General features: G+C 44.6%; 1 protein-coding gene across 1 annotated transcript in view; it reads left to right on the top strand.

Moving 5' to 3' along the window:
* Positions 1 to 12,024, top strand: part of RAD54L2 (RAD54 like 2) — a 45,105-nt gene that overhangs the window by 19,956 nt on the left and 13,125 nt on the right. The window contains exons 3-8 of the mRNA XM_010162988.1: positions 5,801 to 5,988; positions 7,928 to 8,067; positions 9,651 to 9,782; positions 10,547 to 10,779; positions 11,496 to 11,678; positions 11,955 to 12,024. The exon at positions 11,955 to 12,024 is cut by the window's right edge and continues 70 nt beyond it. Coding sequence (XP_010161290.1) covers positions 5,801 to 5,988; positions 7,928 to 8,067; positions 9,651 to 9,782; positions 10,547 to 10,779; positions 11,496 to 11,678; positions 11,955 to 12,024 — 946 coding nt within the window. The remainder of the gene's footprint in view (positions 1 to 5,800; positions 5,989 to 7,927; positions 8,068 to 9,650; positions 9,783 to 10,546; positions 10,780 to 11,495; positions 11,679 to 11,954) is intronic.

Genomic DNA, 12,024 nt, shown 5'->3' with positions numbered 1-12,024 from the left:
TGTGGCTATTTGGCTCCCCTGATGGGGGCTCCGGGGGGTAGCCACAGCCTTGAGTCCTGGGAGAGGCTGCGTCCCCCTCTGTTCCCCCTGTGGGGTGGCTTTCCCGGAGCTTCGGGAGGAGGGAACCAGGCATTGCTGTGTGTCAAGCCATGGGAGGGGGCTTTGTGTCTCTCCTGGGTGTTGCAGCAGATAGGACCTCGAGGAAGGGAGCCTGAGCTTCCCCCTTGCTTTTGCCTGCACCATCCTTGAGGGGTTTCACAAGGAATTTCCTACCTCCAGCCTTGGGGTGCTCAGGGGTTGTCATAATGCTACCTCTAAGAGAGAGTGCTCTAAGCAGACACCTCTCCTCCCTTCTTGCGTCGCATCCCTGCAACAGCTGCACCAGTTGCTACAGAGAAAGAATATTCTGAAAATATTTAATTTATATTCCATGGCTGAATACAAGATGAGCCAGAGCACTCTGGCTATTGCCAGCCTCTCAGATGATCGCTGTACTGCTGTTTTTCAGGTGCCAAGTAGAGTTGAACTCTGGCATCACCTACACACCTCTCCAGTGCCCAGCGGACTGGGAAAACATCACATAACCCCAGAGAACACCTTCCAGCCTGTCAGTGCCTTTGCAGTTGGGCTCACTCTGCGGAGTCGCTTCTCTAGCCTTTGGCACAGTTGTAGTTCAGTGTGTCAGTGACTGCGAGTGGTGCAGCTGGAGCTCTGCAATTAGTCTTTCTTCTGCCGTCCCTCAGTGCTCCTCCCATTCTTGCTCTGACAGCTCGGTACTGGCTGTAGTAGTATTAGCTAGTACTAGCTAGTCTCTGACAAGCTATTGCCCACAGACTGCATGGAAGTTCCCAGAACGCCTGCAATAATATTTAACTGCTTCTTGCTCTTTGTGCAAGACAAAAGAGAGCTCCCAAAGCAAGAACTGACTCCTCGCTGCTCTGCATGCAGCTGCCTTCCTCACCATGCATGCACATCCCAGTCCTTAGGGTAGGAAATAATGCCCAAAGACTCAGCCAGAGAGTGCTATTTGTCATGCTGAGTTTCCACAGTGAAATTATTTTAGAAGTAAAAAAGTGTCTGGTTTTCAGTGGTGTGCTTTCCCTGGAGTCCTTGGAGTTACCCTGGCAGAGAAGTTGGTCTCCCAGGAGCAGGATGAACCTCTAGCTAACCGTGTTATCTAGCTAATAACTGAGGAGGCAAGGAAGTAACCATCTGACACAGTCCCTTATCTACTGAGGGATCTCTTGCAACTTCTTGTGCTACAGCGTCAGGTAGAGGACCATTGGGTCTTATTCTGAATGGCAATTTCTGTTCTCCGAGGGGTGTTGGACTGTTGCTAGAGCCATGGATGTTTACTTGTGTGTGCTCAGATACTTGGGCTTATTGAGGTTTGCCTTGGAGCACGGAGATTGGATCCAGCTATAACACTGTCACACACCTTGGTGTCAGGAGAGGATTGCGTTAGTTACAGAAATCTCACACCCAAAAAATGTGCCTGCTGCTTCATGACACTTCACAGCAACCTGAGGCTCCTTGCTGAGCAGGCTGTGTGTGTTGAGAGCGATTCATTGCTGAATCGAAGATGCTAGAGAATATTCTCCAGGCTGCATCCCGTACTGTTCTATGGGAAGCTTGAGAATATTCTGCAAGGAGGAGGTGATGAGCTATTTTATAAGCTTGGGTGCAATAGGAAGCGCCCCACAGTGGGACAGATCTTTGGCTGTGTTATGCATCATGAGTCACGCTTGTGCGTGGTGTTGAGGGGCAGCTCTGGCAGTCATACCACAGGGAGCATCTGAAGCAGAGTTATACAGAGCAGTCACGACTCTTCCTTACAGAGACTTCTAAACTGTAATATCTAAGTGTTGGTCGAGAAGCCAAACACCTCCCCCTGCTTGTATATACAGCTGAGGGTGGTGGTTGCTGCTGCTTAGTAAGCAAAGAAAACTAGCAACCGCTGGTCTGCAGCACGAACCAGAGCCACGCTGTAATCAGGTTGGTTGGGTTTTGATATTGCAGGCACGTTTCAAACCTCTGAAGTGCATGAGCAAGGATAGTCGTGCCCCTCAGTGTTCAGGGTACCTTGCAGGACAGAGTGCATGGGTGTGTGCAGATGTCCATAACAGAAGGCCAGTGGGAACTGGTTGGGGACCTGTCAGCTGGAGAGCTGTAACCCACCTGAAGGAACATGCTTGACAAGCTTGCACTCTGCACTGGTGCTTTCACCACTACCCTCAGGAAAGGGTGGATCTGATGCCTGTTCTGGTGAGCACAGTGCAAAACATGCAGCAGAGCTGGCGTGAGCTCAGCAGTCGGTGTTCCAGCTGATTCTCAGTGCCCACAGCGCGTAGGCGTGGGATGGGTTTACATCCTTGTCAGCGACACAACTGACCCATGGCTGTCTTCTGGTGAGTGGACTTGGGCCTGCTCTTCCCTGAGCTGTGCCAGGGTACGTGTGGCTGATCAACCTGTGCCAGGGTACGTGTGGCTGATCTCCCTGTGCAAGGCTGTGCTGGGATGTTACCCATGGGCTGGTGGTAATGCTTTTCTCATGGAGGCAATGTGGATAACTGCCCAGGTCTTCCTAGAGTGCGCTAACAGCTTAAGCATCATCAAGCAATTGTCAACATGCAAACATGGCTGGGGATTTTTTGTGTTGTGTAAAAAGCTACTTGTGTAGCCATGTCAGAGTAGTGCGTGGAGCTCCTGTTACAAAACCATAATTGCATTGCTCTTTTAGATGCAGGCTTGGCAGAATTGGGCAGGAATTATCCCATTGATTACCTGATGGGACCTGTTCAGCAAGGCTGTTCCCACACTCCCTTCAACCCAGAGTCCAAACCTGTTCTTGTACCAAATAGATTTTTGTGTGTGTAGTTATTGTTCCTTAATGCATTTGTGTCCCAGTGTGGGTCCCAGTTGCACAGCCTGGAGCTCACCACGCTGGAGCACAGCCACACGGCTGCAGCGAGGACTCTCGTTTTTCATATGTGGTAAGATTTAGGCTGGATACACAATCAGGAGTTTAATACAAAACAGCAACAAAACAATTCCTGCTAATAACTGCCAGCTCGTGTCCCAGGTGTGGTGAGAGCTGTTGCGTGGTTAGATGGAAGTGACTTGTGGTTTTATCATTGTGTTAGTTAAGCTTTGTGAAGAGCAGCTTTATTCATTGTAGTGGCAAGGATGGGACCAACCTTGGGAAGCCAGCTGTCCTCTGAATGTCACTGTGGCTGAATCAGGGTGGTGTTTGGTAATGGCACCAGCGTGGAAGAGATCTCAGTATCTCAATGCATATCTGTCAGGAGTGTGGGCTGAGATACAGATTGTGTTCCTCACCTCAGAACTTGTATTGGCAGGACAAACACCAGCCTGAGCAGATGTGGCTGTGGCAGATGAGGGCCTGTACTCAGTGCTGGGACAAATTTATCCTCAGATTTTAGGCTTCAGGCTCCTGCTCAGATAAGAATTATCTTTAAAAAATAAAACCCAACCAAAAAAACAAACCTGTCTGATCCAGCTGTGTGTATGTTTCACCAGAGCTTGTATTACACATGATTAAGAGGAAAGAAAAGTAAAATGCAGAGGTGGAATGAGTGTACATAGGGATTGCACAACAGGTAGGAAAGCGTACAGAGGAGACGGGTCATGGCCTCACATTTGGGCTGCTGAGCCTTTGGATCTTGTTAGCATCACCCTTGTCCTGAAGACACCCTTTCCTGGCACGTTGTGGGTGGCAGAGTCACTGCTGAAGGTGACGTGGGTAATTGCTGGGGTGTCGAGAGAGAAGTGCTTCCTCTTCCAAACAAGCATGACTTTGTGCTCTCTGATGCCTTGTCAAGGTCCCCTGGGCCCAGGGTGAGATGGCAGCAGTGTAACCATGGCAGTGTTTGTCTCCGGGATAGTCACTGGTTTAATGACTCATCCCAGAGAATGCAGTCACGTGTGCAGCCTCCCTGCTTCTCTTTGCCCTATTTCATCCAATCTTTTGATCTAGTTATATAACCAGGAGTCGAGAGTGGTGTGGGGGAGGAAATTGTGCTGAAGAATTGCAGGTAATGTGACCAAAATGTGTCTGTAGCTCAAATAGCCAAGCTCTTGTCTGGGAAGCCTGGGAAACTGGGTTTATTCCCAACACAGTTGTCTGTCTGCAAGTGAATCATAGAATCATAGAATGGTTTGGGTTGGAAGGGACCTTTAAAGGTCATCTAGTCCAGCCCCTGAATGTGATGTGTGATGTCTGAGTGTACTTTTAAGGAGGCATGGTGGAAGGACAGGACTCCAAGACCTTGGCTGTGGTAGGAGAACCACTGCAATTGTAGCAGCCAACTCCTTTGCCTTTTATCTTCATGTGCAACATAACTCTTTCCTGCATTCATCATGAGCTCTGTTTCATCACATGGATACCTGTTTTTCTAGTATGTGCAAGACTTGCTGGAACTGATATTCACAGAAATGTTTGAGCTGCTGTGCTGGTATTGGCCCATGGTGGGATAGCCCCAAAGTCCTAAATGCATTCTGACATAGGCTTTGAGCAAATGCTGGGGCAGATCTGGTGGGATGTGTGGAGAAGAAGCTTACAAAGTTGGTGCTTTTGACCAAGGTGTGAATCTAGTTCTTGTCTTCTCAATTTTAAGAGGTGATATTGGTGCTAAGGTTAATTTAACATGCTTATTAAGATGACGGCTGTAGAGGTGCCTGTACATGCAACGTGCTGTACTGAAGCATCCTTCATTTAAGCTCCCAGCTTTTTGAGAAATGATGCTCTTTGTCTCCAGATCCCACGGATTCACAATGTGATGCTTGTTGGTTCTTCATCTGACACATTCTTCTGTGCTGATGTCTTCTTTCCTTCAAAGTTCTAAGTATCGTTCGGTCATTAGCTCAGATACACAGTACAAGCAAGAAAGCTGATTATGAGATGAAGTTCAGGGTATCTCTTTGCCTGACACAAGGGGACAAGATGCTTCAAAGAAGCTATTACAAGGCTTGTCAGAAACAGTTTACTTCAAGGGAAGCTTTTGAACAAAAACATTTCCTTTCTGTGCTCTGCAAGCATGAGCTTGGTCACTGGCAGCCTGTTGAAGAGCAAAATATCACATAGAACAAGATGTCATTTCACATAGTGCTTTAAGACTGAAATCAGCCATTAATGCAAGTCTGAAAATAGGAAAATGTAGAGAAAAAGGGAGTGCATGTGGTTTACAATGTAGAAAGAGTATTGCCACTTAGTTTCTGCTTTTAAAAAAGCTCGCCAGAAGTTACCATCTAAATCATGAATGGAGCCTGGTAATAAAATGACTGAGCTGCCTGCTAAGCCCTGACCCAGTGTTTGAACCAGATAACCTCTTGCATGGTATGTTCTGTTAACATGGAAGATGGTTACACAGGTGTCATATAAATGGAAATTTCTGCCCCATGTGAATGTTGTGAAACAAAGAAAAAGAGATTTGAGTTCCTTGTTTTAAAAGGAGCTCATTGGGCCCCTGTAGGAGAACAGGCCCTTAGGGGCAGCAAGTGCTCTGCGTGGACTGAAATAATTTAGTGCTGTTTTCTTTCAGGACACTTTTGGGCTCTGTTGACTGGTGTTAGACTTGGCTTTCCCTTTCATCGTAAACTGTTTAACACTCTTTGAGTGGCATTGTTGGAAAAGACCCCAGTTTTGACCCTCAGAGAAATGTGCTTGCAAACGAGTGAGACTTGGGATTGTTGGCTGATGAATGCTCATGTAAAAGCCAGCTGCCAGTCTGGCACATTGTCCTCATGTCATTGCCTCCTTGTCTTTTCAGACCAACCCCAGGAAGCCGTGTTCAGCGGTGACCATGTTGAGCACGCGGAGGATGGAGAATGGCAGCGCTCTACTTCAACTACCTCATCTCAGAGTGAGCGGGCAGAGCGACTCTTGCAGAACCAGCACAAGAGCCTGGCCTCTGAGGACACCAAAAAGAAGAGGGCTCAGAAACCGTCTCACATGCGGAGGAACATAAGGTAAGCAGCAGCAGGACAGAAAGAGCTAGGATCCTATATAGACTTCTGGCTAAAAACGGAATCTCTGGACTTTGCTTCTGAGCTGCGCTTTGCCACTGCTGGCAAACCAGATGGTTTTTCTTTTCCAAAACCTTAAGATTTCACCAGTGGGAGTAGTATGATCTCAGACTGGAGTGCTGCATGTGGGTGCAGACTTGTTTGGTATTTCAGACGAGTGAGTATTTGGTTATGGAATATATTGCAAAAATTGTGTACTTGCTGCTGGCTTTTAAGACATGTAATTGAAAAACAGCACCACCATTACATAAATATCCAGATTCAGATATTTGCTGATGATCCTGTTGCAAACAGCCTAAAATGTAATCCTTCCCTCTACTATCCTGCATACTTGTTTTTTTTAGGAATGCTGATGCTGTAACTGGTAACTGAAATGTTGGAAATCAGTTTCACCTGAGTTTTGTAAAGCAGTGATTGTTTGGTTGTGTAAGTCACCACAGATATTCTGGGACAGGTTGTGAGGTGGTAATTCACTATGAAATTTTGTTCAAGGGGATCTGAAGTGCTCAGAGGAGTCATAATGGAGCAGGAACTCCTGTGGCAGCATGTGACTTTTTTGCCCTGTGTGTAACATGCTGGTGGTTTTTTGTTCATGTTTAAGCTTGTGCAGACTGATTTTCTTAAAGCTGAATGAATGGGCATTGAGTAGAGCTTGGAAACTGACATGTCATTAGGATGGAGGAGATATCCCTGCAGTGTGGAGTTGGGTGGATTTAAAGGCTAGTTTGAGGGAACTGGATTTTACCCTTGCTTGTACTGCACCTCTCCTCTGGCAAAAGAGGCTTCATTTCCAGGGCTGCACATGTCAGACTGAAGTTGGGGGAAAACAACTTTTGTAAGTAATGAAAATTGCCTGTAAAAGTGAGGTGCTTTGAGAGCACCCTTTGAAACAATTGTTAAAGCCATTAGAGGTCCTAATTCCTGAAAATACTGTGTCAGAGGAGAATCAGGGTGATGACTTTTTGTGGGGGAACTGGTGCTTTTTCTTCCCATGGACCTTCTTTGCATGACTTTGTGCATTTTCTGTTTATAAACTGCATAGCTATAAATAACATCCTTGCAGATAGAAGAACTAGTCTATGATAACCTAGCACACAAGTAAGCATGTATATATATATAAGTAAGTATATAGAATCATAGAATTGTTTTGGTTGGAAAATACCTTTAAGATCATTGGGTCCAACCATAGTTCTTCCTGAATGTCCAACTATTATCTTTTATAGAGTGCCTTTTCTCTTAGCTTTGAGTTAAATTATGCACAAAAAAACCCAAACAAATATATCTAAACTTGTCTTTCATTTCAAAACTTGCTTCAAATTCTGAAGGGATCAGAATACTTGACTAGAACAACAACTCACACTTTTTTGTTGGTTTAAATGGTAAAATTGTCATGACAGTAACAATATAGAACAGTTCTAAAAAAATTGTTCTAAAAATACTACATGTGGGGCTCTTAAAATTTCCAACTTTACAGCAGAATGGGAAAAAAAAAGGAAATAAAGGATCAGCAGTCCCTTTGCAAAGTCAAATGTCTAAAGGGTTAAAGCAAATCACACTTATACATTTAATCCACAAAACCATCCTACTTAATGAAACCAACCTTACCCATTCACGTTTTTCCTCCTCTCATTATTTTGCTTCTGTCAAACTTTTGTCTTTCCCTTGAGTAATACTAGTGTTACCTGCAGCTGGGAAGCACAGTCTTGAAATAGCTGTAGAGTTTGTCTATAGCTTTTGACAGTGATGTTCCTATTCTGTAGCTGACAGACTATCTGGAGCTGGTCAATCATCTTTTGAGCCAGCTGTACAGCCATTCAGGTTTTTGGAAGAATTTTTTTTTAGTCTAACCAAATCCTATTTCTCTGTTTGCTCCTGTGTTCAGAAAGCTGTTGCGTGAGGACCAACTGGAAGCCGTGACAAAAGCAGCCCAGCAGGAAGAGTTGGAAAGGAGGAAACGGCTAGAGCAGCAGCGGAAGGATTATCCAGCCACTATCCCAACTGTACCCCTAGAGTTTCTTCCTGGTGAGTAGTGGGAGATGCCACCTGAAGCAAGATTTTTAAGGATAGAAGCTGAATGAAGGAGAAGGTACTGCCATGCTTGTCCGTGATAGGACAAGGGATAATGGTTTTAAACTAAATGAGGGGAGATTCAGTCTAGATATAAGGAAGATATTTTTTATGATAAGAGTGGTGAAACACTGGGAGAGGTTTCCCAGAGAGTTGGTAGAAGCCCCATCCCAGGAAACGTTCAAGTCAGGCTGGACGGGGCTCTGAGCAACCTGGTCTAGTTGAAGATGTCCCTGCTCATTGCAAGGGGGTTGGACTAGATGGCCTTTAGAGGTCCCTTCCAACCCAAACCATTCTATGATTCTATGCTGCACTTGGACTTCCAAGTGTAAACTCTAAGACAGCACTTCCAAACCACTTGTTGATTCAGTGTAGTCAGTTCCATTTCTGAGCTAGTTTTAAATCAAGATGCTGTGGCTGCTTGGTAAAAGGTGCTGGGTGACTTTTGTTGCAGGTATTTTGACAAGTTAATTGCGTATAAATGTGATGCTGGAACAGGCGTCTCTTGTCTTTCCAACCGGTATGGAAGCTTAAACCAATGGACTTGGCAGAAATGCCAATGTCCTTGGTCCAGATCATATTTGTGCTGTGAAAGGTCTGGTAATGCACAGGTCTGGCACTAGGGATAGTGGCACAATAAATACGGTGCACATATGTTCATGATGTAACCTTGTCCTTTCTTGCATGTTCCAGTGAGCAGAGAAATAGCAGGGAGTATAAATGGTTAAACATCACCTTAACTTCCAGTGAATATGTCATCTTGCATTGTCTTCTAACCCGGATCATTTCAGTGATCTAGTTTATAGCACAACCTTTCAGACTTGGTGTAAAGGGCAGAGAAGTGTTGGAAGTTGTCTTGGGGGTAAGGAGTTCTTGAGTTGATTTTGCCTCTTGAGAAAATGTATGTTCTCCCTTAAGTGCAAGTGTTCAAAACATTTTTTGCATGGGGAGGAAAGAGTAAGAGATATTTAAAACACTTTAACTGTTGTGGAGTAGGTTGCAACCCCAGAAGAACGTTGTTGCTTGCTGAGTCACTGCAGCAGTGCTTATTTGGCCCTGTTAGCTGTCCTCTCTCCCCACATGGCAATGCTTAAACATACAAACAAAGGGTCTTGATCAGCAAAAGTTGTTTATGGTATGTGGGATAGAATTATTAACAGCATCCCTACTAACAAAGGACAGTTATCATCCCTTCAGCAGTTGTTACTTTCTCTACTGAATGAAACCAGCTTTTACTTAAGACCCAAAAAAAGAGAGGACTTTAGCATGTTGCGTGGTCAGTGTTCCCTGGACAGGGCTTGCAAAAGAGAGGGTGCCATCAGCAATGGGCTATTGTTTCAGCATGTTGGGAAAGGAGGAGATTGTGACCCACGAAGCTGAGTCATAGCAGTATTGTAGACAGTGAGAGTCTGTTATGGAAAATTCCAGGGCTAAGTTATTGGAGCAAAAGTGGAAGGAAATACTGTCTGATTGCTGAACAGTTTTGTCTCCTTCCCCATTATTATGAATTACTTATTGTTTCTAATTTATGTTTGTAGAGGACATCGTTTTCAGAACAGCAGAGGCTACCCAGCTCCCCCCTCAGGTCCTGGCTGAGGAAGTGATCTGCCTAGATAGTACCAGCAGTGGCAGTGAAGATGATGCTAAAGGGAAAAATAGCATTAAAGATGGTAAGTGACCAGTTGCCTCACCCTGGTCTTCTCACAGTATGCCGTTTATTTAACCACGTCTCCTGTTCTCATCTAGTCAGATGTTCCAGTAGTGAATCACTTCAGATTTTTGTAGGTCTATTGGTTTCCAAATATAGGGCCAGTTCTGGCCTTTGAGTCCTAAGCTGACATTTATAACCTGGCCTATCAGGCACTCTTGCTAACTTGTGTTTATTTCTGCTTTATAAATGCACTTGATTTTGCTTAGTGCTCTGCTGAGAATGAGATGTAGCATCATCTGCTATGTATAAAAGGAGCATCTAAGTATTCAGATCTGGAACTGAAAGTGGGTTTTGTGTCCCTTGTCCCACATGGATCTAACCTGACTCCTTTATACCACTCCACTGGAGTCCTTCTGCCTGATTTTCTTGGTTGTCCTTAGACATTGTATCAACAGACAAAATGCATGTCTGGGTTTGGGAATTAAGAAGACATGTGGAGGAAAATGTAAAACACTTACAGAAACTGTCTCATGTTCTGTTTGGAGCAGCCCAAATTAATGTTATATGAAACATGGGAAAACTCATGCTTTTATTTGCTAGCCTGAGGGGCCTGGTGTGTGCCTATATTGTGCCTGCTTATTCAGGGCGGGTCATTAGGCCAGTGTGGAATTGCAAAAGGTGGTAGCCTTATTTTCCAGATACAAGGGTTTTTTCCATGCATGATAAACCCTGACATCAAGTTAACCTTTGCCCTTATTCTCTCCTGTTTTGGTTACTTTACAGAAGTGATTGAACTGAGTTCAGGAGAGGATGATGCCCTCCAAATTGTGGACAGCAGTGACTCTGGCAATGAAGGGGAGGAGGATGGCAGTGAAGAGAGCAGTGGCTCTCATGTGAATGATGCCTTAAATCAGTCAGATGCTCTGGGGCAAGTCATTGTCAACATCAATCACCCACCAAATGAGGAGGACATTTTCCTGGCTCCCCAGCTTGCACATGCAGTAAAACCTCATCAGGTAGGCTTTATTAACCTTGAAAACGCAATGCATTCAGGCAAGCCTGCCTTGTAACCTCCGCAGAACTTCTTTGGTGAGATCTGTGACCAGTCTGGTTGTGGTGGTGGCTGTTGTGGGCAGTCAAACAATAAGGACAAACTAAAGGAGGTTAGGGCTATGTATGACTTTGGCTATTGTTATCGTATGATAACCAGCGTATTTAACTCTTATTTCAAGAGCCCAAACTAGTCTTCAGTGACAAGATAAAAGAGATGAGGGTGTAGTGCTTATTTCTGGCTGTACTTCTAACAAGATTCCTTCAGCTCTCAAAGGCAAAATATTTTATAAATATTATAGTTCATTGTGATGTGCAAGAAGTTTTTTACCTGGGTGTCCTGGTGATGGATGGTGTGGTGATACCTGGCACAGACAAGAATGTTTTCCTCTGTGTGTTTAGGTGAACATTTTTGAAATTAAATTATATCCATAAACAAACTAATCAACCCAAATTCAGATTCTCTGGCTACAAATGTTATATTCTCAGGAATTTTTATAAGTATCTAAAAACAATTGACTCTCTGAGTCTTCCCTAGATTAGAATACCATAGAGAGCTTGAAACATCCCTTTTATATTTTCATGATTTACGCAATCCTAATGCGCTTGCCACTCTGTAAATACATACCCATCTTGTTGTTTTCTCCCACTATTCTAATACCTTTTCTACTTTTCTGTCTAGATTGGTGGGATCCGATTCCTGTATGACAACTTGGTCGAGTCCTTGGAGAGATTTAAAACCAGCAGTGGGTTTGGGTGTATTTTAGCACATAGCATGGGCCTGGGCAAGACCATACAGGTCATCTCTTTCTTGGATGTACTTTTTCGACACACGGAGGCAAAGACTGTTCTTGCCATTGTACCTGTAAGTAGCTCATGTGAAGGACTGGCTGAGGGGCTTCCTTGCACTGCTTCTTTCTTTGCATAGAGAAGATTGATTCATGTCCTGTTTGACATCAACCTCTGTCGTACCCTTGATGCTCTTCTCCCTCTTTCATTCCCTGTGTCCCTCGGTCTGCATGCTGTGGTCTGTCCCTTCGCTCTGGACCCAGCTGAGTTTTATTCCCTATTCTCCTTTCTGCTCTTAAAATCCTGAGTAACTCAATTGGGTTTTTAATCTTTCTGTGGCTAACTTTTTCAGGTGAATACGCTCCAAAACTGGCTAGCAGAATTCAACATGTGGCTCCCAGCACCTGAAAACCTTCCTGCTG

Source organism: Antrostomus carolinensis, unplaced genomic scaffold (genome assembly GCF_000700745.2).
Source record: "Antrostomus carolinensis isolate BGI_N321 unplaced genomic scaffold, ASM70074v2 scaffold5232, whole genome shotgun sequence".
NCBI classification, from domain to species: domain Eukaryota; kingdom Metazoa; phylum Chordata; class Aves; order Caprimulgiformes; family Caprimulgidae; genus Antrostomus; species Antrostomus carolinensis.
This window is presented reverse-complemented; position numbering and strand designations above follow the sequence as displayed.